General features: G+C 32.1%; 1 protein-coding gene across 13 annotated transcripts in view; it reads left to right on the top strand.

Annotated features, from left to right (window-relative positions):
- LOC106110089 (coiled-coil domain-containing protein AGAP005037) overlaps nt 1–25274 on the top strand; it is an 88798-nt gene extending 63524 nt beyond the window's left edge. For 5 of the 13 annotated variants that reach the window (XM_013291789.1, XM_013291788.1, XM_013291790.1 and 2 more), the window contains exons 10-23: nt 11454–11586; nt 11853–11954; nt 12594–12747; nt 12893–12988; nt 13276–13451; nt 15585–15674; nt 16383–16445; nt 16831–16991; nt 17145–17264; nt 17370–17479; nt 17552–17693; nt 17763–17863; nt 18098–18245; nt 22331–25273. In XM_013291789.1, coding sequence (XP_013147243.1) covers nt 11454–11586; nt 11853–11954; nt 12594–12747; nt 12893–12988; nt 13276–13451; nt 15585–15674; nt 16383–16445; nt 16831–16991; nt 17145–17264; nt 17370–17479; nt 17552–17693; nt 17763–17863; nt 18098–18245; nt 22331–23086 — 2352 coding nt within the window. In that variant the 3' untranslated portion in view covers nt 23087–25273. Of the gene's footprint in view, nt 1–11453; nt 11587–11852; nt 11955–12593; nt 12748–12892; nt 12989–13275; nt 13452–15584; nt 15675–16382; nt 16446–16830; nt 16992–17144; nt 17265–17369; nt 17480–17551; nt 17694–17762; nt 17864–18097; nt 18246–22330 lie in introns of all 13 variants that reach the window. The other 8 variants (XM_013291793.1, XM_013291800.1, XM_013291794.1 and 5 more) reach the window with 7 other exon arrangements.
- Nucleotides 25275–27729: the final 2455 nt, after the last annotated feature.

Genomic DNA, 27729 nt, shown 5'->3' on the forward strand with positions numbered 1-27729 from the left:
GCTGTGCTTTACAATTATTACGTTTCGACCATAATTAATGTTCCTTTAATTAAACAATTTGGTTTTCATAACTGCATTGTAAATTTTAAACAACAATAAGCATACAAGACATAGAAGTAGATGACCTGAAATTTCCATAAATAATTTGCAGTTGTTTTTTGTGAACATCTAATTAGTCTGTTGGTCCGACTACCAGATGAGTTCCTTAATAAGTTATGAGACCGATCTCTACTTTAAAGCAATTTACACTATTTATAACACGCAAGTTATGAAGTTTGTCGGTTTTAACTTTAAGTCCATTAAAGTTTTGATTGCATGTTAGTTACATTTTTATTTCACTTTTTTACGGACGAATATAAAATTCGATCTGATAATTGATTTATTTACTTTGTAATAAATTTAAATTGCAATAAATGAAGTATAAAAAATATTTCATTGCTCTCAACGATAGATCATAAATAGATAGATTTTGTTCACGACTTTGCCTGCGGTTTTATAAAAGGAAGGGCAGGAAGTAGTTGTAGTTGCAACCTAATAATAGATATTAATATTACTTCGAGTTAGGCAATATTAATGGTAGCTTATCCCATACCTAGACTAGGTCACAGACTGGTGTCGCTCATGAGGTCGATTAAGAACCAAATGGATGAAATACAATCAAAAGCGATTCGAGGTCGAATATTGATTTTGGCCGTAAGTGAAACTCGTAATATCTTGTAAAAATATGTACATAATAGTGTCTATAATTAAAATTTTCCCAATGGTGTAATTAATTCACAGGTTATAATGTGCAAATAATTACGTAGCCTAGATTCACAGGCTTCCTACTTTCGCTCGATTGTAAATCAGAATAAAAAAAATAAAAATAAAAATAAAATAACATTTAATCTTACTATATACTATTACTAATAGATAATTTTAGTAGAATACGAGTAGAATGTCTAGAAATATTAATCTAGTATTTTTCAAAATCAAAATTTCTATAGACATTAGGTAGAGAAAGTGAAATAGTTTTAAATATTATTTCATGTCTTGTAAGTAAAGAATATCACTCTTTGCTGCGACGAGCACTCAACGAAATGGAAATAAGAAGTAGACATTGAAAGGAATAATATCCAGTTTCAATTTGTTTGAAATCTGCGGACGAAGTGTAAAATCTAAAGGATCGCAGTTCATGTAATAAAACTTCATCGAACTTGCTCAAGAGTTTTACAACTGAATTTAATATTAATAGATATTGAAAAATTCACCCTGGTGTTAATGTGGTTCTGAATGCAATAAAACCTATTTACTTTAATATTCAGTGACCATATAATCATGACTAAAATTTGCCTAAGAGTAGTTTGGCAATTTCAATCGTAATAAAGAAAAAAAATTATAACAAGTTTACTGAGAGCAACTATCAGCCGTTTTCTGAAACGAATCATAAACACTTTCAAAGCGCCGTTTATAATATGACAGAAATCAAAAATTTAATGGAACTTAGTGTAGCGTGACTTTATCAATAAAAACGCTGTTGCATAATTATTTTTAATGTCGTTTCAAAATTTCAACCATCAAGACTCTGTCACCTTAATAACATAATTGTCGTTATAATCTTACTACTCATATATTGGAAAATTTGTTTGGATGGATGTTTCTCACAATTTACCGCCTATACTTTTAAGTGGATATTGATGAAGTTTGGATAGTTGTAGAGCAAAGTCTGGAGGAACACATAGACTATACTTACTTTTACTTGATTTCCTTAATTCCACTCGGACGGAGTCGCGTGCAGAAGTTAGTAATAATTATAAGTACACGATATATAATTGACTTTCGCTAACTCTCAATTGAGGTATAAAAAGACAACTATTACACTTTCTCTTTTAGCAACTTTGTCTATGATGTATTTTAAAATATAATTATTCGAAAAGAGAGCAAACATTACTACTATACTTGAGTACGTACTCGAGCGTTCCGGATGTTCTTTATAAAAAGTTACGAAGTTCTAAGCTAAACAAACTAAACTAAAGAAAAGCAAGTTTTCAATCACGTATAGTGTTTTCGAAGCGTTAAGATTTACTTAGACTTAGTACTACAAGCATTTAGAAATAATGTAATACAATAATTTTGGGAATATACCAACTCTTGTTACGCAACATGTAACCTCTATACAAATACGAGAGTGTATTTTTATCAAAATCTAATAGCAATTGTATCTTATATAACTAGTCATTTACTAAATTGTTTGTATAGTAGATTATCTCGTTCATTTTATTACATAAACTTGTGTTTGTTTTATATTCATCTAAAAGGATTAATATTTATTGCCCAAAATCGCATACGATTATTTCCAAAATTCGCCACTTTGTTATGAACTTTATATGCAGTTTATACAACAACCATTTTCGGATGTAAAATTCAAAATTAAAATGTATGATAGGAATTCTCAATCATCATAAAAATGTTACCAAATTACACAAACGTAATATAAGACGAAATATGTCTTATTAGCGCTTACTCGTTTTTGTGAAATTTTTATTGCAATATTTCTAACAAGTTTGACTCGGAGAAAAAAAAAAAGGTAAAGATTTGAAATCGTGTGTTTATTCGCGTTTCCATTGATTAGCGACGCCCACGCACAATTCCACGGACATAAAATTTATGTTAAAACTTACTTTTGTCTTCGTTATTTCAAAATAAATGATTAATATGACAATATATGTTTTTATTTTTTCGACAATGAAAATTGACATCATACTAATATTATAAATGCGAAAGTTTAGATGGATGGATGGATGGATGTTTTTTTTTTTCTATTTCAACGCTTGGTTAAAGCGCACTATAAAAGCGCCCGTGAGAATGGAGGGATAAAAGTATTATGTTTTATGTAAAGCTGTTTAATACATTTAAGATGTACATCATTTTGTTTATTTGAAGGGAAGATTATCATAAAAATTTAAAAACATATGCGTAGACAAGCATTGTCGTAAAAAATCATTAATCAATTAAGGACATTGAAAGTGCGACCTGATAATTATTAAAATAAAAAAACCATGCATATTTTCGAAATAACGTCCCAATATTGTAGATTACATAGTAATTTAATTCGTTTTTATATCACTATTATTCAGCAGTTTTGGAATTCAATAAATTTCTTTCCAAAATTAGTTAAACATACATATATTACACATAATATTTTTTTTAAGTTGTATGCTGACAGGATTATAGGATTATATTGAGTCACATTTCACATTACTTTATTATATTATATTTGAAGGAAATTTAATATTGCATATATTTTCATTTGATTCCTGGATTAGTCCGACTAATTTTCTAGAACTAATAATGCTTACTATTAATTGCGTAAAACTGGATCGTGATATTCCCGCAGTCCATGGGATTTAGCATTTGAATGCGCTCTCTTTTTATATCAATACTCTGAGAACAAAGGGGATTTCTGATGTAAAAGGGGCTTTAGATATCCAATTTTTTTATCCAAATTTACATTAATTAATCATACCTAGACTTTTTGTGTTTCTACATATACTTACCTGCAAGCTAACAATTACATTGTATATGTTTAAGTTTTCTCATTGTAAGCGAAACATTGTGTTTTTTATGAGAATATTCATCTGTAAACCTAACTGCATTATAATGATAAAATTATTTGTCAGATTTATAAATGCAAATTATTACGCTTTCCACTGGAGTATACACTCTTATACTTGATTATGCTTTTAACAGCTTTGACTTTTAACTAATATAAGACCGTTAAAATATTTAACCCCCAACAACCCAACTAGAATTTGACAGAAATGGTTAGAGTGAGAGACAATGGAGTTTAATGGTATAACGGTAACTTAAGCAGCCCCTTGGTGACCATCTATGGTACTAAATATGTACTGCGTGTACCTTACTGACCATCAATGGGCTGAGTGCGACAGTTTGCATATTTTTAATGTTTTTTTTTTAATGTATTTAATACATCAAAAATATTTATTGTTAAGATCATACACTGTTTGTTGCTAAAAGATATTGTGTTGTTGTGATCTTTTTCGACTAAGGACTTTTGTCAATTACGAACTAGTTTTCAAAACAAGCTTTTCGTCATCGGATGAATTTTGCACTGAGAAAGTAGCTAAATATTAGTCAATATCGTCCTTCAAAATAATACTGGTTCTGTGACGAAATTTTTTTTCTCAAAAATGTCGACCCGTTTTTGACCTGAATTCAATTTCGACATCAATGTAAATGCTATTTAATTTACTATTACAGAAAAGATTTGGATTGTTTAAAAGTTTTTTATTTCTTTATTTATGTCTTATTATATGGTTATATGATATTAGGCAAAGCAACCATATAAACAGTTTATTTAGCGTATCTGACATGAATGCAAGCTAGTAATTAGGCATTGTAACACACACCACTCACTGACTGACGCATGTTAGGTCTTTAATGCATTTAAAATGTGAATCAGGGCATTTATTTCATTGCAATCGTCCAGTCGAAACGTGTCGTGTTGTCATTTTTATCAGCATGTGAATGTTGTAATTACAATCTTTAAATTCACACTCAGTTGAACATTAGAAATATTTTACTATACAAAACTAAGAATTAAAAAAAAAACTTTAATCTATGCCAAATTTCAGAGAGATCAGTTGAGCCGTTCTTGAGATATGAACATCCATTCGTCTCAACTTTCATTCTCAAATTTATACAAACTTACTTGTATAAACATATTAAATGGTTCCTTTGTCTAACTTCAATAGCAATACGATAGCCTAATGTATTGATAGGAAAATATTCATTTACGAATATTAATTTATGGATTTATATACTTGTATGTCAAAGGGTTTAAACTATCTATATCTATCGCAAGAAGGAAACAAAACACCAACTTTTTTATATAATTTACACTGTACTATAACATAACAAAACAGTTGTATTCCAATTTATAATAGCCTAAAAATAATTTTATATTAAGTACTTCAATGATTTCGTTGGTAATATCATTCGAAATAGGTCGCCTTTAACATGATGTAATTGGATCATGCTTTAATTTCATTCTTGTATCAACAGTCAAGTTAAATGGTTTATATTTGGTTTAGAAAAATCCACAAAGATCTGTGGTTTTCTTTGGATATGCCCCTCCAAACAGCCTCACTGGTGTCTTATCCCAATCTATGAAGAGCAATGGATGTCCTTCTAAGATTGAATCTTTTAAAGAACATCGTTTGTAGTTTTGCATCATAAATTCTACTCCTGTGTTTTTATCTTTTACAGGTGACACTATGCGTGTAAGATCAATACTGCCATCTGGTTGTACATAAAGATTATGATCATGTGTTTGTAGGGACATACAAATTTTCAAACCGTAATACGGAGAACTTGTTTCACCAATTCTGTCCAATTCTGGCCGCCGTTTATTCGTATTTAATTCTTCATTCAAGGCGAGGGGTTCTAGATATGTATTAGATTTAATGTCGTTGATATTATTAATGTATGCAGATTTTTCTTTATTATTAGTTTTTGAAACACGATTTACTCTACCTAAAGATTTCTGGTCCCTTCTACGTTTTGGCAAAAAGCCGCGATTGTATTTAAGTATTGAAAAAGAGCCGTGATTCGATTGATTTGAGACTGCCTTGGCAAGGGCGCGACCTTCAATTATAGATGGATCCTTATTATCTGTTAAGAATTTCTGGATTTCAGGCTTATATTTCAATCGCAATGACGGTAGCTTTCTGTTTGCTTCTGAAATATCATTTCTCTGTATCAAACCAGACTCCAAGTTAACGCGCCGCGGAGTATAATCATTATTATAAGTGTGGACGTTTCGCCATTTATTGCCTTGTATTACACTTCTGGTAAATAACTCGCTATTATTAATATCGTCATTATAAAACTCATTGGAGCCGTTATCTCGGTCATTGACAAAATATTCAAGTGATTTTATAAACGGCAAAATAGTGTGTTGATTATTTCTTCTACTTCCGTCAGAATTAAACAAATTTTGATTGTTTATGTTTTCTTTTGCTATATAAGGATTAAATCTGTATATTTCATCCTTATCATAATGTTTACTAAATGGTATTCCATCAATATTGCGACAATTCCTTTGGTCAGCTTTTATAGTATTGTTATCATCTTCTTTTAGAGATGGATTTAGAAGGGTACTATTTGAATTGCGATCTTCTAAATTAGTATTTGCATTAACAAGACTTCCGTTTATTTTTATTTCACGTTTATCGAATTGCCTGCTAACAAAATTTCGTCTTTGGAATTTCAGAGGTTGGTGAACTTTAAGTCCATTTAACTCTTTAGGTGTTTCAAAATTATCAGATATTTTGACTAGTGGTATATTCACGGGGACTTTGATAGGTTCCTTCATATAGTAATTGATCCGTTTTAAATAATTCAGAACATTACCTGAAATCTTAGAACCAATCTTTTGGTTAAAATATTTTTCGGGTGGGAATGATGTTAGCGATTTTGATGATTCTTTGCTTTCATTATGAACTGTGGTAGCAGTTGCATTGTTGCCATCCTCATTCAATTCATAAAAATGTTTACTATTTGCTTTCGTAGATTTTAATGTTTTCGAGAAAACATGTTTCTTTTTGGGAGGCGATAAGGTATTCCAAATCGATAAAGTAGCAGTTTTATTTTCTGTATCTCTGTTATCTGAAGTGTCCATAGAGTTCTGAACTTGGTTTAGAGTATATTTAGGTTCTGGTTTGTGTTCATTGACTATATTCCAAAAATTTGTTTTATCCGTGGATGCAGTTGTATCTGTTATAGATAAATCGAAAATGTCTTTACTAGGAGCAGTGTTCACAAAAATAGAAGGCAACGATGTCATTTCTAAATTATTAATATGTTCACTGAAACTGTACGGAAATTTAAATTTTATATTAATTGGTACTTTTTTCGGCGTCGGAGGTAATTTGCTGGTTTCGAAGTTATTCTTTATTTCTTTAGAATCCAGTTTACTGAGGACAATGTATTTTAAATTTCTGTTACCAAACACTCTGTTTTGTAAGAACCGTTTTTGTGCATAAAGTGGGTCCCTTTTTACTGTGTGATTTCTCTCTATCGTTGAACTGAGTATCATATTGACACCAAATACTTCGCCTTCTATTCCGCTTGGTATTGCTGTAAACATTTGATTGGTTAATATTTTGTTATTGAATTTAAAGTGGTAAGGTAATGAAACTCTTTGTTTACCATTGCTAGTGCCATATCCAATTATTACACTACCACCACCTGGTAAAACAAATCCATGGAGCTGTAAAACCAAAAAGTTATGTAATTAAATACTTTATACATGTAATTAAACACTTTATAAAACAATTACTTGAGAACAAATCGGTTACTTATAAAATCCATTTTACTTTTTTAACTTACACTTTGTAACGCTTCACAACTGATAAGTCTGCCATCCATATAGAGAGCCCAGGCTCCGTAGTCTGCTTGGTAAGAAAAACAAATATGTTTCCAGGAATCCCGAACAATGTCTACAGAAATCATGGATGGTGTTCTCTCATTTATTGAAACCTTCATATAGTGCCCTCCATTATCCAACCATAGCCTTACAACGCGATTGCCATTTACTGGAATGTATTAAATGAGAAATTATACATCGTACAATTTTAAGACATAGAACGTCATTGCTAAATGGTGTATGTACTGTTTTGTACAAAATTTTAAATAAAAAAATAACATTTCAAATATGTGTGTCCACAAAGTATGTTCGCTGTGTTAAGAGAACACGCAATCTCATTCTATTAATACTGGATAACAGCTTTAGGCCACCGTCAAAGCGATATTTATCAAGCATGCAGTAATAAGACCATTTCAAATTACATAACTATTAAACTAGCTAAAATTTGATTGATTTACTCCTGTCTATTATAAGTCTACATGTGTTATGTCGACTGTAAGAATGTTACGATGAAAAAAGATCAACTAGGCCGTGAAGTAGCCAAACGAGTACTAGTTAATTATGTATGTTACCTCAATACACCGATTACTTCTTGTAAATTGGAAATAAGGATTGCGTAAGTAAACCACGCCTATACTCGTACGTTGATACGTCCGTCCGTACAATTTGCTTCATCGACTGTTTTTTTTAATTGCATTATACTTTAGCTGTTGTTCTAATTATTTTTATTATTTGTACTATCATATGTTATAATAAAATGATTAAAAACAAAGGGTTGGTAAACTAAAATTATCACCCTAATAAAATCGATGTTCCGTGAAATTTACGCAGGCCTATATTTAATGCCACGATGGGTTTTAACAAGCTGATCCCTTTAGTCGGTATACCATTATTGTTCGAAGGCACACCGATGTCCGGTAAACGGCAAGCTCAGTTTCAATATGCCATAGAAAAATAAGTTGAATGTAAACTTTCACAGTCGGGGTTCAAGTTAAAGGAAAACTCGTGATCTATAATTTCAAATATTTACGCATATTTTGTATTCACGCGGTGAAACTTTTTGCTTGACCGAGAAATATCACGGAAATTTGTCGCCAACTAGTGACTTAACTTGGTATGTAACTCAGGTTCTGATAAAACAGAATATATAATTTTATCTATTATATTTATGGTATCTTTCATCAGCATCAACCCGCCCTTGTCCCTACGTAGGGTTGGCACAGCATATGACTGATCTTCCATACGTCTCTATCACCAGTCGTATCTGTATTCACTCATTTATTATTCATATCCTTTTTCACACAATTTATCCATACTTTCTTCGGTCTTCTACATTTTAGCTATCCACATTAAATCTTAATACTTTCTTGTTTATGTAATCACTGTCTCTCCGCATAATTTATCTTTAAAAATCGACTTATTAAAAAAATCAAGTAATAATAATCTGTTTTCGTTTTAAGCAGTAAAATTCTTATGCGGTCTTTAAGTAACATGCATTTTATTGTTTTTTCGAAAGCTTAACCATCGGCCATGTTACCTCGATACATCGGCATGTGACAGTTTTAACAAGGCTGTGAATTCAATCAACTAGTTTTATCAAGGTCGATTGTGACCTTGTTAATATGCATATCAAAATGTATGGTATAAATTACTTATTCAATGTTTTTGACTTGTTATTATACTATTTTGAAATTATACGTTTACTAGCAGTTTTTGTAGCTAGTTAAAAAAAAACTTGATTAGTAGCCAAGATACGTTCAGCCGTTTGGGTTGTATTTTCTGTCCATCCATCTAAATTTCGCATTTCTGATATTAGAAGAATAAGAAAAAAATAATATTTCATTACTTTTTCGAAATGTTACACAACAATAAACGCAGACTAAACAGTTATCGGTACAGTTTTATAGATGTTTTTGTTTTTACTAGTAGTTGCATCAAAATGCTAATTTATTAGTTTAGAACTCGCCGTTATTTCGACGTTCAACGAGAAAATCTAAATATTACTTTAAGCTTCCATTGCTAGTATATTGTTTTGAGATTCGAAGATGTTACTTTAGAGCGGGATTACACAAGCCAGTAAAATGTAACAGTAGCTTGCATGACAGTTCACGAGACGTGTTAAGATAGGGACACCCCCTTGATCCCTCCCTCAACTGGCATGACCGTAAAATCACATAACCAGATTACGTGCTACCTAGTTGCATGCCAGTTACTGGCTTGACAATTTGTACTTTCAGATAATGGCTTGCTAGGCAGCGCTCACACAATCCTGTAGGTAGTAGTTATCAGTATCTTCGATGCACTTAAACTAGCTACTGGCTTGTGTATTACCGCCCTTACGATTCGAAATGTAAATATTAATTTTGTTAGCGTTATTGCAAACTTATGCTTAGTTTTACACTGCTGAAATACTTGAACAATGAGTATTTCCACCCCTCTCGTTCCATTTACGTAAATTGAGATAGACTGATGAAATAATATTTTGTGACGATAGAATAATATTTTGTGATTGAGTTTTTTTTTTGATATTATTAAAATACATACCAACATATGAGAACAAGCCCTGTTCGTTGTTTAAATCATATAATCGAATCCAGGTACAAAATGTGAATTCTCTGATGGGTGGAGTGTCGATATCATATTGTATGAACTGAAATGATACAAAGGTTAAAAATTTAGTACATATCTGTAGATGTAAAAATGTTCTTATATAAATATTTGATTATAATCATTAACTGCACAAAATTATAATAACTAGTAACAGTTTCCCGTCTGTCGCTCACTCTTAGTAAGGCTACGTTTCAGTCAATATTTATAGTTCGTTTAAAATGAAATCTAACCTGCGAGAAACCTTTCTGTGTGAGAACAATTTTGTAAACAGGTCTGTTGATGCAGGAGCTCGAAGTTAAAATATTCAATAGAGTAAACGATAAATACCAAAACATTTCTTCTAACGATTTCATTTCTAAAACAAATTAAAACAATTAAACAGGAGCTATATGCGACAATAAAATAAAATGGAATTAAAAAATCTACCAGAACAAGTTATTTCAACTCAGTGTTTGGTTAGTAATTACCCCTCTATTACTGTATATGTATAATATATGCTTTTGGTACATTTAATTGTTGCAGATTATGATCTAATAATTACTTAATCTGTAATACCTAATAATAAATAGTAATCCTAACTGAATAATTAAAATCCTATTAACTCACTTGCGCTTACTTCCCCGATGTTTTGTGTTCATCGTCTGCTGAAATATTAACGACTGGCTCGTCTCTCCTTCCTCTGTCGATGTTGTTTTAATGTTTGTAAATAAATCAAACATTTCTTATAACAACTTTTCGTGCTCTGCATACGTTCTTTGGAATGAGCCTCATCTAGTCAACACTGTTTGCAGTAATAAGCTAACAATGACGGTAGTGACATAAAACATGATCTAAGTCTTTGTAAAAGGCAGGATATGAAAATGGTTAATCATTTCCCCAATAAAGAGCAAAGCTTATTAGAAAAATGTTATTTACGAAATGCACTAGTCATAGAGACGATATAACCGTGGGTTTCCAAGGCTAAAATAAAAGTGACTTGTTTTTTCCAAATCACTTATATTAGATAAATTTTTGTCTTTTTAATCACATTTTCACCTAGCAAATTCATATTTATGTCATCATGAAACGGAATTATGTGTTATAAGTTTTAACTGCTATCATTTGAACATCATGCCAATCCTGTGACATACTGTCATCACTGATGTTGACTGTTACAAACAACACAACAGCTACAGTCCAACATAAACAATAAATATTTTTAGTAACCTGTTTGTCTTTCATTTACGCAGCGAGCAGTGTTTCCTTGCTTTCATATACACTTTCTATAATGTTTTAAAATCATTCATTATTTTAGAGATTATAAGTATTATATCCAGACAATATCTAAAATGTTGGTTTGCATAGCGTCTCGTGCGAAACTAGGAGACTCTATAAAGTGTGGATTGCATTGTCAAGGAACATTTTTTTTGTTCAGGTCAAAGCGCCTGCATACTACATGGGTACTGCAGCACCCAGCACTCTGCCGCGAGGTGGTGCCATCATACGGGCATTCTCACCCGCCGCCCCGCCTGTGCCCGCAGACCGCGTCAAGACTATACCAACAACCGGTAAACTTGTAATTTATTGTAAAATTGCATTAACAACTGTACCAATACATTCATTGTACCAATGCTAATGTAAAGAAGAATTAAAATACTGATTGCTAGTACCATGTTTCGGTTATACGATATCTTCTCTGTTAATTAAAACGTCTCCTTATAAATGATTGTACAGTTTGAAATTTCAATATCGATATGATATTCTTAGTTCAAATGATCCAATTAGGGTTTGCAATAAGTACAGACAGATTTGTATGTACATATATATCCCTCAGTGCCGACCAAGCCGTTGCGATACGCCCCCGGCACAGGTTCCGAGAGGTGTTTTCCCTTCGCCGACTGTCCTCGGGTGACAGAGCAGCTTTACACAATCACTGGTACGAATATCGGGTTCAAAACTTCATTTTGCTTCTAAGAATTAATTTGCTCGAAGCTTTTTGTCGACTACCGCTAATGTCTGTGTTTATGTCTGTACAATATTTACAAACTTCTATATTTAATTCTTTGTTTCCATTTGTCAGTTTTATTAAAATATTTTGTATTATAATTCTACCTATATTCAGAGGTCTTCGTTAAAAAAGTTATAGCTATCGTTGCTTTATACCAAAATTATATCAGTGTCTCTGGTTTTAAAGAATTTCTACTATACTTTGTTTTTTTACCAATTGGCACAAGGAATAACCAGCACTCGAATTATCGCATGCTTTTTTAATGTTTAATTATTTTTACTACCAAAATATACCTACGAAATAATTTATTTAAATAATAATTAAATAAAAACAACAATTTAACACTTTCATTTTGCATTAATGTATGTTGTTTTAACTCTGGCATATAAAACCTTGGAAATAAAAGTATTGAAATAAACATATCCGACTATTTAAAAGTGTAAAGCAGGTACAAAGTAATTTTCTGTAACCTTCGATAGGAATGCATAAAGGTGCACAAGACAATCTGCAAGGTATGATTATACAGGGCTAGTAATTTCGTTAGTGAATGCTTAATACGTATTTCAGGAGCTAATTCGAGTTCAGGGCTTACAGGGGACGGGTATGTGTCGTCACCCGAGCGCAGCGCCTCTCGCCCCCCTTATGAGGACCCCTATTATACACAGTTCTTAGGACAAGCGGCAAGACCTAACATCACACCACTTATCGATGAAGAGGCCAGGTATTGTAATTAATTTTATTGATTTTATGTATTTGTATAGCCCCATTCAAACTTAATGGCGGCTCACAATATCGAGTAATTATTTAAGTATGTAATATTATACTGAGTACGTTAGTAAAATTAAAAAGATATAAACAATTTGCAGTGATACTGTAATTATCGACGATTCATATCAGTTGTATGGCGTCAATGCCATAACCACAGCGCCGCGGCCAATGCCACGACCACCATTGGATGCCAGGTAATAACAGAACATACAAGGGTTAAGTCAGTGCAACTCTATTTTATGGTCTTAATTGGCAGTAATACCTTTAATTTGTATGTATGCTGAAAATAGATAATAACTGATAATGTATGTTTTATTTACATGTTTCAACTAACGCTGTGCTATATTGTGGCCACAATAAAATAGCGATGCGATATTCGGTTGCTGACTGCGAATATTAATTAACCATTTATTTTAATTCAATGATAGAATTTACTAGTCTATATGAAAAGGGATTGTTGGAATGAGATGTGATATTTCAGGATGACGACACAAGTTGATGACATGCAACGTTTACGTGTAGAGAAAATGGAACGTCAGCTTGCGAATTTAACTGGCTTGGTGCAGAAAGCACTGCAGGTTCCCGGGCCCACGCCAGCCCCGGCAGCGGCTCCTCGCCAGGATTTCCAGACTTACCAACCTAGACCGGCTACCACCGGTAAGATCTTTAAAACAATGCTAGCAAAATTTTATTACAATATTCTTACAATATATGATACATGAAATACTAGAAAAAAAAACATTGTTCCTCTTGTTCTCCATGATAGACATGAATGGAAAATATTTTACCGCGCAATCAGTAACGGACATTCACGGTTGTGCAACTTCAATATCGAATTCTATTTTTAACATCTCAATTGCATCAAATCAAATTTGATGCGAAAAAATAAAATTCAGGCTTTCTATTTACAAAACAAATACGGATGTTTCATTTGCAATATTTTGAAATTGAATTATGAATATCAAAATTTGAAGTTAAAAGCCAATGATGTTCTTTGGAGGATAATAATGTTTAGTGGATTTTTTATGAACATAAAATAAGTCGCCAGCTACAAGATATAATCCCTTTAAGAATGTGACATTTCCTTAAAAGCTTATCAGCTAAATCACAATTGCTTAGTTCGTTAATACGGCTTGCGTTTTCCTGCACTCAGATCCGGTGAGATTCACAAGCGACGAGAGACCTCCCAAATTAGGGAGAGACAGATTTCGTAAGTTTGAATAAACGCGTTCGAAACTAACGCATATGCATTGCTAATGAATTGAATAGTCTCAATTTAATGATGATAATTATAGTCATTGTTGAAATGAAACTTCATAATTCTTCAGATTTTTGTTCCATATAAAATTTACATTAATTATTTTTTTATAAAGATTATTGAATTTTATTCAACTGTCTTTTTTAATTGACATTAAAAGTTATGGATTTTTTAATCTGATTTCTCAGAAATTTTTACGTTTGAGAAATTGTATTTTGCTTTATGCATAAAAATGTATTTATAACATTGGCAATGCATTTAGCGATGTCCACGATCATGCTGAACGCCTGCTTGCTACATCGTAAACTTTCAGCTTCATTGTATGGTACAGTCAATATTCGGTTCTGATTCCATTTGTATGGTTATCGCTTTTATATTACAATTTAGCTAAGACCACTAAAATAAAAATAAACTCCATTCTTTTATTTTATTTGTGCCTTTATTGAAATATCGCTACGAAAGCTAATGTTAATAGATATTTTACTTATAAAGTCTTTTGCACTTCAAACGAGATTTGCAAATAAAATTTGATGCCCGATTTGATTTGCAACATTTTAAAATTGATTTGTAAAAGTCCGTATTTAAGTAAAAATCCATGTAAGCATAATAACATAATGACATATATTGCTGAAATATGCCTTTATGTAGCTAAGACAGTATTGTCTTGTATAGAAGTTATTTGAGTATATAATGATTTTTAAGTTTCCGTAGAAATAAAATGTATGCAACAGGTGTTAACAGTTATTGTTATTGTATATAAATGGTAGATTTTGTGAGAAAGCGTTTTAAATTTGGTTTTATATTGCTTTGTGATAGTATTGAAAATTTCATCTGTTAATGCTACAAAGCCCGCTACAGACGCTCAGTTCTAGACGTTTTAACTGAACAGTACGACTATTCAGTTGAAAATGTCGGAACAGTGTAAGTAGCGATCTTAATGAGCTCCTGTTTTTAACATAAATATGTACCAATGGTTACTGACTTTTTACTTTTGTTTGTTTGTTATACCGATGATTCTTTTTATTTTACACAATAGACCAAATTCAAACACAATAAAATCACGACTAACATAAAATCGCATTAAAGTTTGAAAATAAATTAATGATATATTTTTAAGTATTATCTCTTAAGTACGCAAAATAATTGTAAAGTTTTACTCTTAATTATGAAAGTAGAGATATCCAAAATACATTCGCTATATTGTAATATATAAGATTATATTTAACAAACTTTGTTCTATGTATAAATCAACTTCGTCTTGTGCATTTTTATAAAGTAGGGGTTTTAAAAGTAAAGTGATCGTTTTGTATTCCTTTTCTACATTTCCACGTCCAATATTTGCCTGTAACACAAATGAGCACATAAATGTCCCCGATAATTGTCAAAAACTCACTTTATTCTACTTTTGGTAATATCCAGAATTGCACATTTTTTGGTACAGCACAAAGGACTTATATAATTATTAATGGAGTGTTACATGTCATATTAATATTAACATATTGAAATGATTTAACAAATATTAACTATTTCAGAAAAATCTGTCTCGTTTGAAAAATCCGTTTCCTTTAGTGATGATCCTCCAGACATGAACTCTCCTAAACAACATTCTCCACAACACTCAGGTATGCATAAACCTTACTAGCGACTTTCCACTGTCGAAACAGTTGTGTACAAACATGTTGTGTACCCACTCTCTTTAAAGATACCGAGAAAACAATATATTTGAATACCGTTACGACAGTGGATTATAAGATACATACGTCCAGAATGCTATTGAAAACCTGTAGACGTAGGTAATTCCTAAACGTATGTAGGTATCCTACATAATTAATAATGTTTCCTTGGTGAAGGCTTGTAAAGTACGACCTTTATACATATGTATATTAATCTATAGTTTTATAAAACAACAAATTATAATACAGAAAATATATAAACCGAACTACTTTTTATCTATTTATTACTTTGTTGTCTATAGAAATTAAAGTATGATATTTATTAAATGTATTTTAGTGTAGGATTTATGAAATCAATTTGATTTTAATCGACTTCAAAAGTGAGAAGGATCTTGATTCGTCTGTTATTTTTTGTATGGTAATTATCAATTACATTTCAACAAAACTTACATATTCAGATACAATCTTATGGATTTCTTGTAACTCAAACTAGTCGATCTCCTTGTTATAAAAATTCATTATTTCTATGGTTGCGATCAGCGATCAGAAAAATGTTTTGCTCTTACTTATTCATTTACATTATCGTAGATAAGGTCATAACCATATTCATAATTCTTGTATTTGATTTCTTTCCGCTTACTTCTTTGCCATAACAAGCTGATACAAAACCAGCTAAACCGGCAATCAAATCATCCACTTTGCCGAGGACGTCTTCACAAGGTAATTAGTAAACCATTGTATTTTTTTGATAAATTTTGGACACACATAATATATTGAAGGGCAAAGCTTCTGGCATAATGCGCATCATCTCTAATGTAGCTTGAACTGCAAATATATTGTTTACAATTTATAATATTACTTCTAATACACTTATTTATTATTCCTAATTCTTAACCATTTAATTTGTATTAGTCATAATATCCATTTATTACCGGATTTTATCCCTGAATAGAGAGCTGATGGTTGCTTGATGGAAACACTATATATTATTGCTGATCTTTATAACCGGTTATTTCCACGCTTATAGAGAAAGCTTGATTTAGTGTTACTTGGATGTTGATAAAAAAATCAGTTTCCGACATTTATTATATTGTTTGCATTACAGAACGTGATCGATTGAAACCGGCACCTCCGCCAAAACCGGCCGGTCTTGTTAGCCAGCAAGTGCCATTGGCACCGCAGAAAACATACACGTTGAATGTTGGTCCCGACTTTTTCAACCAGTTGCGAACGCTCCAAAAGCAAAGCCACGATCTTAGAATCGAGGTTAGTTTCATAATAGTGTTTTGAGTTACCGTGATTTTGCGAAAGTTTGCGATTACTGCTCATGCGATTTATGTTACTGTCTTCGCGAATCCGCTAGCTTCGTCTTTAACGTTCAAACATTTTGGATATTGAAGGTCTTGATTTAATTCACAGACAAGAAATCTGCGACGCTCCACTTTGTCGCAGGCAATTCAAATGAGGCAACTTATGGCCGACACCATTGTCAAGATCGGTGCTATTGCAGCCAGTTTCTGCGAGCATGATCCCGATTCAGTATGTAACATTCATACTCATATGTTATTTAATAACTGATAGTTATAATTCTTATAGCGCTCCCATCATTAGCTTGTGGTTCATTCATAGCTTATGTTATTTTAGCAATTGACAAGGGAGGAAGAAATTTACAGACAGGATATGTTGCTTCTCGAGAACGATCTTTATGAACTTGAAGCAACAGTTGAGAGACTTCGTGGTCAAGCAGCTAACAGGTAACTTCGAGTTAACAAATTGAGTTCAAATTAGACATTTAGCCTATTTCATATGCTTCATTCCAATTGTAGAGAAACTCGCGTGAACATGGCAGACATTGAGCGTATTGCCATGGTGCTCTCAAAGAGCAGTAAGACTGTTGCTGATTGGAAACTCAAATTCCCGATACTACAAGAAACTATGAAAGTTAAATTATCATCAGAGATGGAGAAAGTAAGTAGCAGTATTATGTGAAAACTTATACATAACTTACATATTTAATACGAATTTTTGTCTCATCAGGTTGTGCGTAAAGAAAAAATGCTCGAGGATGAACCAGAACGTCTTGAGCTTGCTTTACGTCGTTGTAAGAAATTGACAGGCACTTTGGTTACCCTTAAAAGGTAGTATTAACGAAATGCTTACTTGAATATACTTTTATGCTTATCGTCATCATTATTAATATCTTTTTAATATGCCAATAACTTTAAGGCACTCCTTAACTTACTCCGATTTCTTCTTGAAATTTTCTTTACCGTATAATTAAGGGTTTACAACAATTCTTCAAGTTTTTCATCTATGAGTGTTTTTATGTGTCAAATATTTTTTGAATAAAATTGTTCTGCGTGTCTTAATAGATTGGCCTGTGTGCAAGAGCAGCGTCTTCCAATCAACGATGGCCGCACTTCTCCAGGGTCTTCCCAAAGCTCCTCACTCACAGCTGGACCATCATCTGAAGAGTTCGCACCGGAAAATACTTGCCACCTTGCGACTTCTCACAACAAGGTAAAGAGTGCAATCGTATCTTAGCTGTAGTCAATTGAATTATAATGGAAGAAAAGCGGTTTCCTACTTTTATTTAAATTTTATTGCAAGTTATAAACATGAAACAATTTTCTTCCTCTGAACAATGAAATATGAAAAATTAACAATATTCACAGAGTATTTTATTTACAGACGCATTAAGCAGATCTTCATTTTATAGATAATTTTCAGACGTTTCCATCGATTAATACTGTTTATCGCTTAACAATTGCAGGTTTGCCAAAAGTTTAAAATTTGCATTTTTTTCCAACACTTAATTTTGTTTGCGTCGAGTAAAGTTTTATATTTTGCTCCCCGTCACACTGACGGCTTTTTATATTTTACTTATTACATTTACATAAAGAACATAGAATATAATTTAGAACAAGACATTTCTTTGCTTTTTCAACTATCTATGCATGTCCCTTTTGATTTTCTTACTCCAATTATTGCGTGCACCTCTTTATTATTACGTAAGTCAGAATTAGTCACATGCTCTCCTTTTCACATGTTCTAGATAAATAGGAGTAGTTGCTTATTATTTAATTTAGACTAATTCTTTAATTAAACGAAATTGTTTTGGACTATAACAATTTTAATATGATATGGTTTGTACTAACAATTTCCTTTGTATTCTGAACGTTGTTGAATCGGTCTCAAAATTTAAAGTGTATTCACGAAAGGAATGTCCATGAATTTCGTGTCCATACAAAACTGAATTGGCATCAAAATTTAAACGTATTTTAAACAGATATGATCACAAAGTTTTCATCATGCTCTGTAGTATTTATTAAAATTTCTTCTCCGTATTTACAATTTATTGCACTTTAAAGTAATTTTCATAGATAACTCCATATTTTAAATCAATTATTACATTTTCATATTTATACAGTTTAATATGCAATCAATGATTTGGAAATTGGTGACTCTAACCTAAAGTTTTATATCAACAGTTAACTATTTTTATTGGTGTTTATTGCTTTTTTTGTAATAATTAAATTGTTATTGATCAGAGTGTGATGATTAAAGCTTAACAGAATACAGCAAAATTTAAAATTCTTTTGCACATTTCCTGCAACCATTGCACTGTCCGTAAACGTCGTAAATATGAAATACCTTGCTTCCGGAAAATAATGCCAATTTTAATAATAAAATCTGCCAAAGGTGTCAAAGGTTTGTTTAGATAACGTGAAAGAATTTTCCATATTATTTGTGTAACCTGTTTAACTAATATCGGACGAAAAAATCAGCATTTCAATAAAAAAAATATATAACATCGCTGTTGTTGATATATAATGTTTCTTATTAAACAAATTGAATAGCAAAAAGTTGCAATTGATGAATTGCATCGCCATTATTGTGTAGATTAGTGGACTATATTGCATTGGTTATCAACATTTTACTTAATGTATTGTGAAATGATATTTGCGTTGTGTTATCGTGTTGTTTTAATGATGGATTTCATCGTCTTTTTTTCCGTCATGGTACCCGTCAGTTCGCCTGGAGACAGAGCCAAAACTTCCGGAAAGCCATAGTTATTAACGAGTAATAAATCTCTTCGTAATATATCTATATTATTATTATTATTATTTTATCATTATTATATAAAAAGCGTTTTGATAATTTTTCCAACGTTTTATTCCGTCCGTATTTTTCTTTGTTATGTTTTACCTTTTATTCATATATTTGTATGTAAATTGACACGATTCGCTAACTTTATTTAGGCATGTCGTCGCACAATGGTACACGATGCTTTAGCAAAGTTATGGTTCAAAAACTCCGACTTGTGTTTAAGATATTAGAAACTAAATTTTGAATATTTTTTCCAGTTCTAACTGTATTGAAAGAATCGGTACGCATGCTTTCTTATATTTACAATATTATTTAAGACAACAAATTGGATTACACTAATGTGTCATTGCAAAATGCACTCACCAACTACTACAACATAACCTAAATTATTTTTAAGAATTCCATGGGTTTTAAACTATACGACAGTTCTACCGTGAGTTTACACTATCGAAACACCTCTGTATGTAAATGTCCCCGGAAACATATCGTTATCTCACCTTTGTCACAGCAAGTGAAAGAGAGCACAATATGTTCTTGAATAACTTTCGGTAGTGATAACCCACAATTAGCAAGTGCTGCTGTCAATGACACAAATTAATTTTTAAATCAATACGTCACAACTTTCAGCTACTGTAAAGTTATCATTTATCCCTTGTTTATTTTAATATATTTTTAAATCAAAGATGAAAGTTGTGCAAAAGATATCGTGGCCGTTGATCGATTCGCAGCTTTTTTTATTGTTAAAGTAAAATTAAATGCAGACTGGACCGAGCTGTGTGTATGAACCATAAAACGCATGTTGCATGTCTCGTTTTACATGGATTTAATAAAACGAACATAACCGTGTGTTCTCACTACCGGAACACAATTAAAAATTATAGTAATAGAGACTAACAGAGATGAGAATATACTTTTGTATATGTGATTTCTTATAACTGGAAGTGGTAACCCACGGTTTGATTTAAGTTTAACATATGTTAGTCTTTGCTATAAGAGATATAGCATTTATAAAAAGAAAACTTGCACTTTATTACTTTTAAAAAGAAATGTTTAATTTAAAGTAAATACTTAGTTGATTTCAATGGTTTTATGGATGCTATTTCTGTTTAAATGTTGTATAGTATTGTATTAGAGGAAATTTAGAATAAAATAAATTTTTCTATGTCGTTTGTGCATGTAGCATTCGATGAAATGATTGCTTCTTAATAGTTTGTGCATTTTGCTGTTTTGTTTTGTTGCAGCACATTATCAGTAGAAGAAGCAGTTCACAATCTAGAACTTCTGGAATACAATAAACTCCTATAACCTACTCCTGACCCTATTCCTATTTAATTCATCCCATTTCTATCATTATCTTTTACTTAATTTCTATATATTTGTTATTTCCCTAAAGCCTGTAGTCGTTCACGCTTTCTCTTTTAGTCTCTCACTAAATCATTTCTTTTTATAATATAATACTTTATAAATTAAATTAAATGATACATCCTTTACGATCCTATGCCTTATATCACTTTATTTACTTGAAATCGTGACATGAAATAGACTAACCCAAGCATCTGGAGCACAGGTAAATTGTTCTTATTTCTTTAATCTATAACTGCTTCCAATATATTTTATTAATATTGATTCCTATATAAAAGAGCACATTGGATAATAATAACCGGTTGAAACTTTCTTAGTAGTTAATGCAAGTCACTTGAGAGCTTCAGTATTATTTTGGTTGTTGATACTAATCGCTGCCGCAGCGACATACAAGTAGACGCATCATTATAGTAGAAGGTTGTGGAAATTGAAAACACATTAAACACGTATTTAAAATTTTGACTAATGGCAAAGTCGTCACAATTGTTAAGAGCGTAATTTCTAAAAGTATTTTCTGCATTTTATGTATCACCAAATTTAAATAAATACATGTCTTTCTTATCACATTAATTCGAAGATGTTCAAGTATTTTATAAGTATCGTCTTACAATCTTTTGCGTTCGCCTGTACCCTCTATCCATGACGTCACCTTTCGGTTTGACTTACCACATATCATAGGCAACTACACCTCCTATTTTTTGTGGCCAAATAACTGCTACTTTGATAAATAACAATAACCTTTTTATTCTCATAAATTTTTAATTCACAAACATCTAGTTGGAATAACAATCGAAATACTTCTAAAAAGTGTTTGGCTACAAAAAATGCCTTTATGTATTTCGTTTCATTACTATTTTTCTTTTGAATGATTGTGGAAGCATTTAAACTAGTACATAAATAATTGTGGGTATACTGAGTGCAATCAATGGATTTATTTGTATGATTGTTATAAATGTTTTTGTTTGATGTTTTTAAATATTCCTAGAATGCGAATTTGCAGTAACGAATTTTTTTACTGTAGCTATGTAACTAGCATCTAAATAAATTTGCTTAGTGCGTACTCTGCAACTTCGCATTTATAATTAATCTTTGACAACTGATCACAACTAAAAAAGTAATGAAATAATGTACAGGGCACCGGTGGCGTCATCCCCATACGAACAGGAACGAACAGAGGAACAACAGACGTGCGTCCAGAGAATGCCCTCGACGCGCTATTAGATGAACTGCAAACCTTCGCTAAGCCGTCGGAGCGCGCGGCGAGAACCGAAGGCCCGCTGCGGCGGCTGCATTCGTATCCGAGCGGCAGCGACACTGACGCCTCGCCTCCGGTCCGAGCCCGAGGTCAGCACCCACCAAAGCCGCCGGTTCCTGAACGACATCCAGAGCTACTCGCCCTAGCCGCGCGGCGCGCTCCGCCGCCACCGCCACCCAGGACGACGTCCCGCTCCCCTCTCGCCTCCCCCACATCACCATCCTCTCCTCGCGCTGATTCTGATTCCTGTCGCTCAAATCACGAGTCAAATTACGACGAAAAGGGTAATTCGCGTCAGGCGGTTCTTGAACAACGACACCAGGAGCTACTAAAAAAACAAAAAGCCCTTCAAGAGCAGTACGCCCGCTTACAAATGATACACAGAAGCGGGCCTGCTATACCACCTAATGTTCAACTAGAGCTCAAAAAAACTGGTAGCGAGTCAAATCTTCTTACTAAAATGAATTTAAATCTTGCGCCAGCCACCATATCTGGCAGCATGACGCACTTAGCTGCGGATAGCGACAGAAAAAGAAATGACATTAGTGATCCTGAAGTTGTGAGCCCGCAGTCGAACAATACGCCTGACGCGATCCCCACCACGAATAAAGTTTACGAGACTGACATACTGTGACCACATAGTGATTGCTTTTGATACTTGTATAATAATTTTGATCCCAATTTTATATATATTCTATTAGTAGCAGTGAGTTATTTTACGTCTCTGATATTTGTAAAATCACAATTAGTGTTCAGTAATATAATATTAGCGTATCATACACAAGTTTGCGTCATCATAATGTGGGGCATCCCACAAGTATTTAATGGTAATAGTTGCTACATATACTCGTACATCTATCCTTTTAGGCTTTCCCCCTTTTTGGTCGGGCTTCAAAAAATCATTGTAGATAGTATCGGCATAATAAGTAGTCGCTCATACGTAAATATATAATAATTAAAGTTTAACATTAATATTAACGAAACGATATTTTTTTTCCTAATAACTATTTGATAAATAATTTACCCGATACCTACTGCAATAGATTAAAATAGATGTACAGATTTCATTTAACTAATGATATTAGTAAAATAATAAAGAAAGCCCGCCGAGTCCTTACTCTAGTAAACAAGGGGCTTGGCACGTTTCGTACGTCTTCCATAAACTTACATCTATACAAACGGTTCTTTATAATGCCTTTGCTTTAATAAAATTATAAGTTTAAGATCGTCAGAAATCCTAATATATCCGTAGATTCCGGACTGACAGTAAGATTCCCTTAAGATATTCGAAGATTCGAAATCGCGGTGACTTTAATGTTTCGATGTTCACTGTTCGCTTCAGGAAACCTTATTGACTAATAAAATTATAGTAACTAAATTAAATTTACTCAAGACTCTATTCTGATGGTACCTAAACCGTTATTTTTTAAATTTGTTACCATGAAATCTCCTAAATCTGTTATTAGTTACACATGTCCTATATACAGGTAAATCTCCTTTCCCTATATCCTGCTCTTTCCATTGTATATATTTATTCCCTATCTTAAGCTCTTCGTCTAATAAAAATCATTGAAAATAACCTGTTTATATCTTCCATATACCACGTCATGCATGTAATGTGCCAAGTAAATTAGCTTAATTATTAATTTATCCTTCGCGCGTCTTTTAGGAATAAATTGAAAATTTCTGGCACAACGAAATTTAAGTATACTTAGTAATTATGTGTCTATGGAATAAAATAAAAATCACGATAGCGAACTATTTAATATTTTTGACGGCTTAGATATTATCATTTAATTCGACCTTAAATATATGCCTTTAGAAATTTTAATAGTACCGAATGAATTTAGCGTTAATAAACCATAGTATGCTCAGTGATTTGCATGATAACCCATTCCGACCCATCCGATGAACATAGCTAGATAAGATGTAACTCTCGTCGGATGGATCGATTCAGAATAGCTTATAGCAGGAACTATTACCGAATGTTAGCTATAACAGTGAGTATCCACTGCAGTACAAAAATATATCGTTATCCATTTTTAAGAATAGATTGTGAGGAACGATAAAATTCTTCTGTACATATGTTTCGCAGTGGAGACTAAGCAAGAAAAAGATCGCTATGACATTGGTACTCGCACGTAAACCGTCAATAATATTACTATAGTTTATGTTAAACTACTCGCTTAAAGATAAATAGTAGAATTATTGTCAAATTGATTGATATTAAATAAAATAAAGAGTGATATTGTATAAAAAAATTTGTGTTATGTATTCTTATTTTTAGACTCAAATATATCTGTATTAGAAAACATTTAGTGTCTAGATTTTTAGATGTAGTATCCACGTATGAAAATGATTATGCGCTTTTCACTGTTTATTGAAATGCCGTGTTCACTATATGTGCCGCGTACGTCACCGCTGCTTATTGTATTTGGTACAATTGAATAAATTACAACGAGAAAAATAATTTTATTAATTAAAAATAATCAGTAACTTATTACATTTTCGTTTGAAAAATGAATACCTAGACATTAGTTAAAATGTTATAAACCCAAGAGTTTAAACAGCACGCGGCATCGAACACATTTTATAGTTATAAATATATATTCGCACACAACAATTTAGCACATATAATAAACAATTTATATAAAAGTAGTTGACTGCAATGTTTGTTTGACGCTATACAAAATATAGCTATGTTTCGATGCTCAGGTCAGGTCGTTCTTTTGAATATTTTGATATTTATTTAATAACTTATAAACTGTTAAGGCTATATTAAATAATAATTTAATTTATGTATTAATATATTTCGTTATTCGTTTATACTTTGGACTAGTAAATACATCATATTTTAACACAGCTATTTATCGTACGTTATGTTACCTTCTTTGCTTATCACAAGAACTTTGTAAAGGATATCGTTTTATTTTATTTTGAGTATCTTATTAGGTATATTTTCAAGTAGAATATAAGTACTATATATTTAAATTCTCTTTAATAAATATCTATTTTTAAACCACATCAAAAAGGAGGAGGTTAATTCGTCTGTGGGTTTGTTTTTACATTATTTTCTTTAAGATTTGTTATGATTTTATTATAAGGAATTACACCCTAAATTAGTTTACTTTAGCATCAACTTGCGGCATTAGTTAAATCACAACTATCATAGGTATATTAAATACGTTTTATATAAGTACCTCTGTATTCCACAATTTTGAAGAAATCAGTTCAACTATATTAGAAAACAAAACCTTCACGTATTGCAGTACATTTGTGGAGAAATGCGTTCACAATAATTTTAACAACTAAGAATCCATTGATTTCGATCAATTTGAACTGTTTATAGGAATTTACGTCTGTCTTCAAACTTATTTATAGGGAGTAAAAAACTATATTTTGTATTTAATTTTTAATTCCTATTTAATTGTCGATATAATTAAGTATAACCTTCCTTAATTAAATGAAATGTATTTTTTACTTTTAGATATTTCGTGGACATGTTTTTTTTTTCAGATAATATTATTATGTGCCAAATGTATTCAAAATTGTTTAATACGACTGTAATGGATTATTATGTTAATTTTAATAATATGGGAGTTTATTGTTCTCAGTATTGTCATTTTTTAATTATTATTGATTTTATATAGCTTAAAGCTCTAAGATTGATGTGTTGTTATAACCTTATACCTAATTACTTTTTATTACTGTTTACTTAGTATATGTTAATTATGAAGTTATACCAACATAGCTTGGAAATATTTTAATGTGGATTTAAATAAATATATACACGTCAAGTTAAAACTTGTCTTTCATTTAAAACACTTTGCTTTATCAAACTTCCTGTTAAAGAGAAAGAGGGCAAGAAAAAAAAAACAATGATTATATTTATTCCTATCTAGCTCTCAACATTGCAGTCACGTAATTAGTAATGAAACTTAAAAAAAATCTAGAAATCAAAGGAACTTCATCTCTATTTAATTTCATGCAAGAATGGAATGATACCCAACACTTCTCGACAAGGTTAAGTTAACAACAGAATCGCCACCTTAACAGGGTGCAATACCAAATCGATAGCTTTTGGATTATCAGGTTGTGAAAACCGTTAGTTGAGTCCAACGCATTTTATATATTTGTAAAATACTAGCCGTTGCTTGCGACTTCGTAAAAAATACAACCTCTGCTACTCAGTGAAATCGTAGCATTTTATTGGTGAAAATTTTTTGAATTACTTCAATACATGCAAAAATACAAATGTCTCCTCTTGTTTAGATTTCAATTCTAAGCATGATTCTCAGCTATCACGGCTTTTGCGATTAATATTTAGGAACTGGTCATATTCTATTATCATTTTAACCAAAATAATATTGGTGATGCGATTAAGTACTTCTCATTAGAAACAGTTAGGCCTTAGCGACTTAGTAGCGCCTGAGATGCGCCACACAATGATCAAATTTTATAGCATCGGGATACGAAGAACACGGCGTAAATATGCGGACAGCGTTTGAACGTCATCTATCATGCACAACGACTTATAGACTTCAAGAGCTAAGGGTGCTCAGCATAGTAAAGCAGTATTTACAGCCACGCTATCGCCTGCAGCTATATAACGCGCAAGTTCAACCCCACATGGAATACTGCTCGTGTTTATGGGCAGGAGCACCTCAATACTCCCATTGGACCGCATGCAACGGAAAGCTATTCGAATCGCTAATGACTGATTCGACTGTAAGCCTGATAACTCGACTAATTGGCCTGATCTTCTGGTCTTGCCAGAGGTTAGTTCCCTTTGATTTGTATACCTACTTGTATTTTAACATCCTTATGTTTCTCAAAATCAACATATGGTAGCGTGTCCTTGTTTATTATTACTTAAGGTAGAAGAACCAAAAAATCGTTTTTTTAACGTATCGTAATCGTAGATATCCAGATATCTTTTCCATGGCTCTGACCTGTGCATTTACTTGCCTGGCTTTTACTTCGTATCAGAAATTAGTTAAAATATGTGGGGATATTTTGCCTATTTCTCATACAATTGATTGTATTTCCAATACATTCTCTTCCCTACTTCATACTGTGACCCTTTACATTTTTTTAGATGTTCGGAAATGACGGGTAGTGTAAGGGGAGTAGAATTGACCTCTGTCAGCACACTGATCAAAGCAGATGCGAAAAATCCTTCACATTGTATCTGTCTTCTGTGTGGTCATGATATTGTACTGGTCAAGATATCCATTTGTGTAGCAACTAATGCTCTTTTATACCGCTGTAATCATC

This window comes from Papilio polytes, unplaced genomic scaffold (genome assembly GCF_000836215.1).
Source record: "Papilio polytes unplaced genomic scaffold, Ppol_1.0 DF820889.1, whole genome shotgun sequence".
Classification (NCBI taxonomy): Eukaryota; Metazoa; Arthropoda; class Insecta; order Lepidoptera; family Papilionidae; genus Papilio; species Papilio polytes.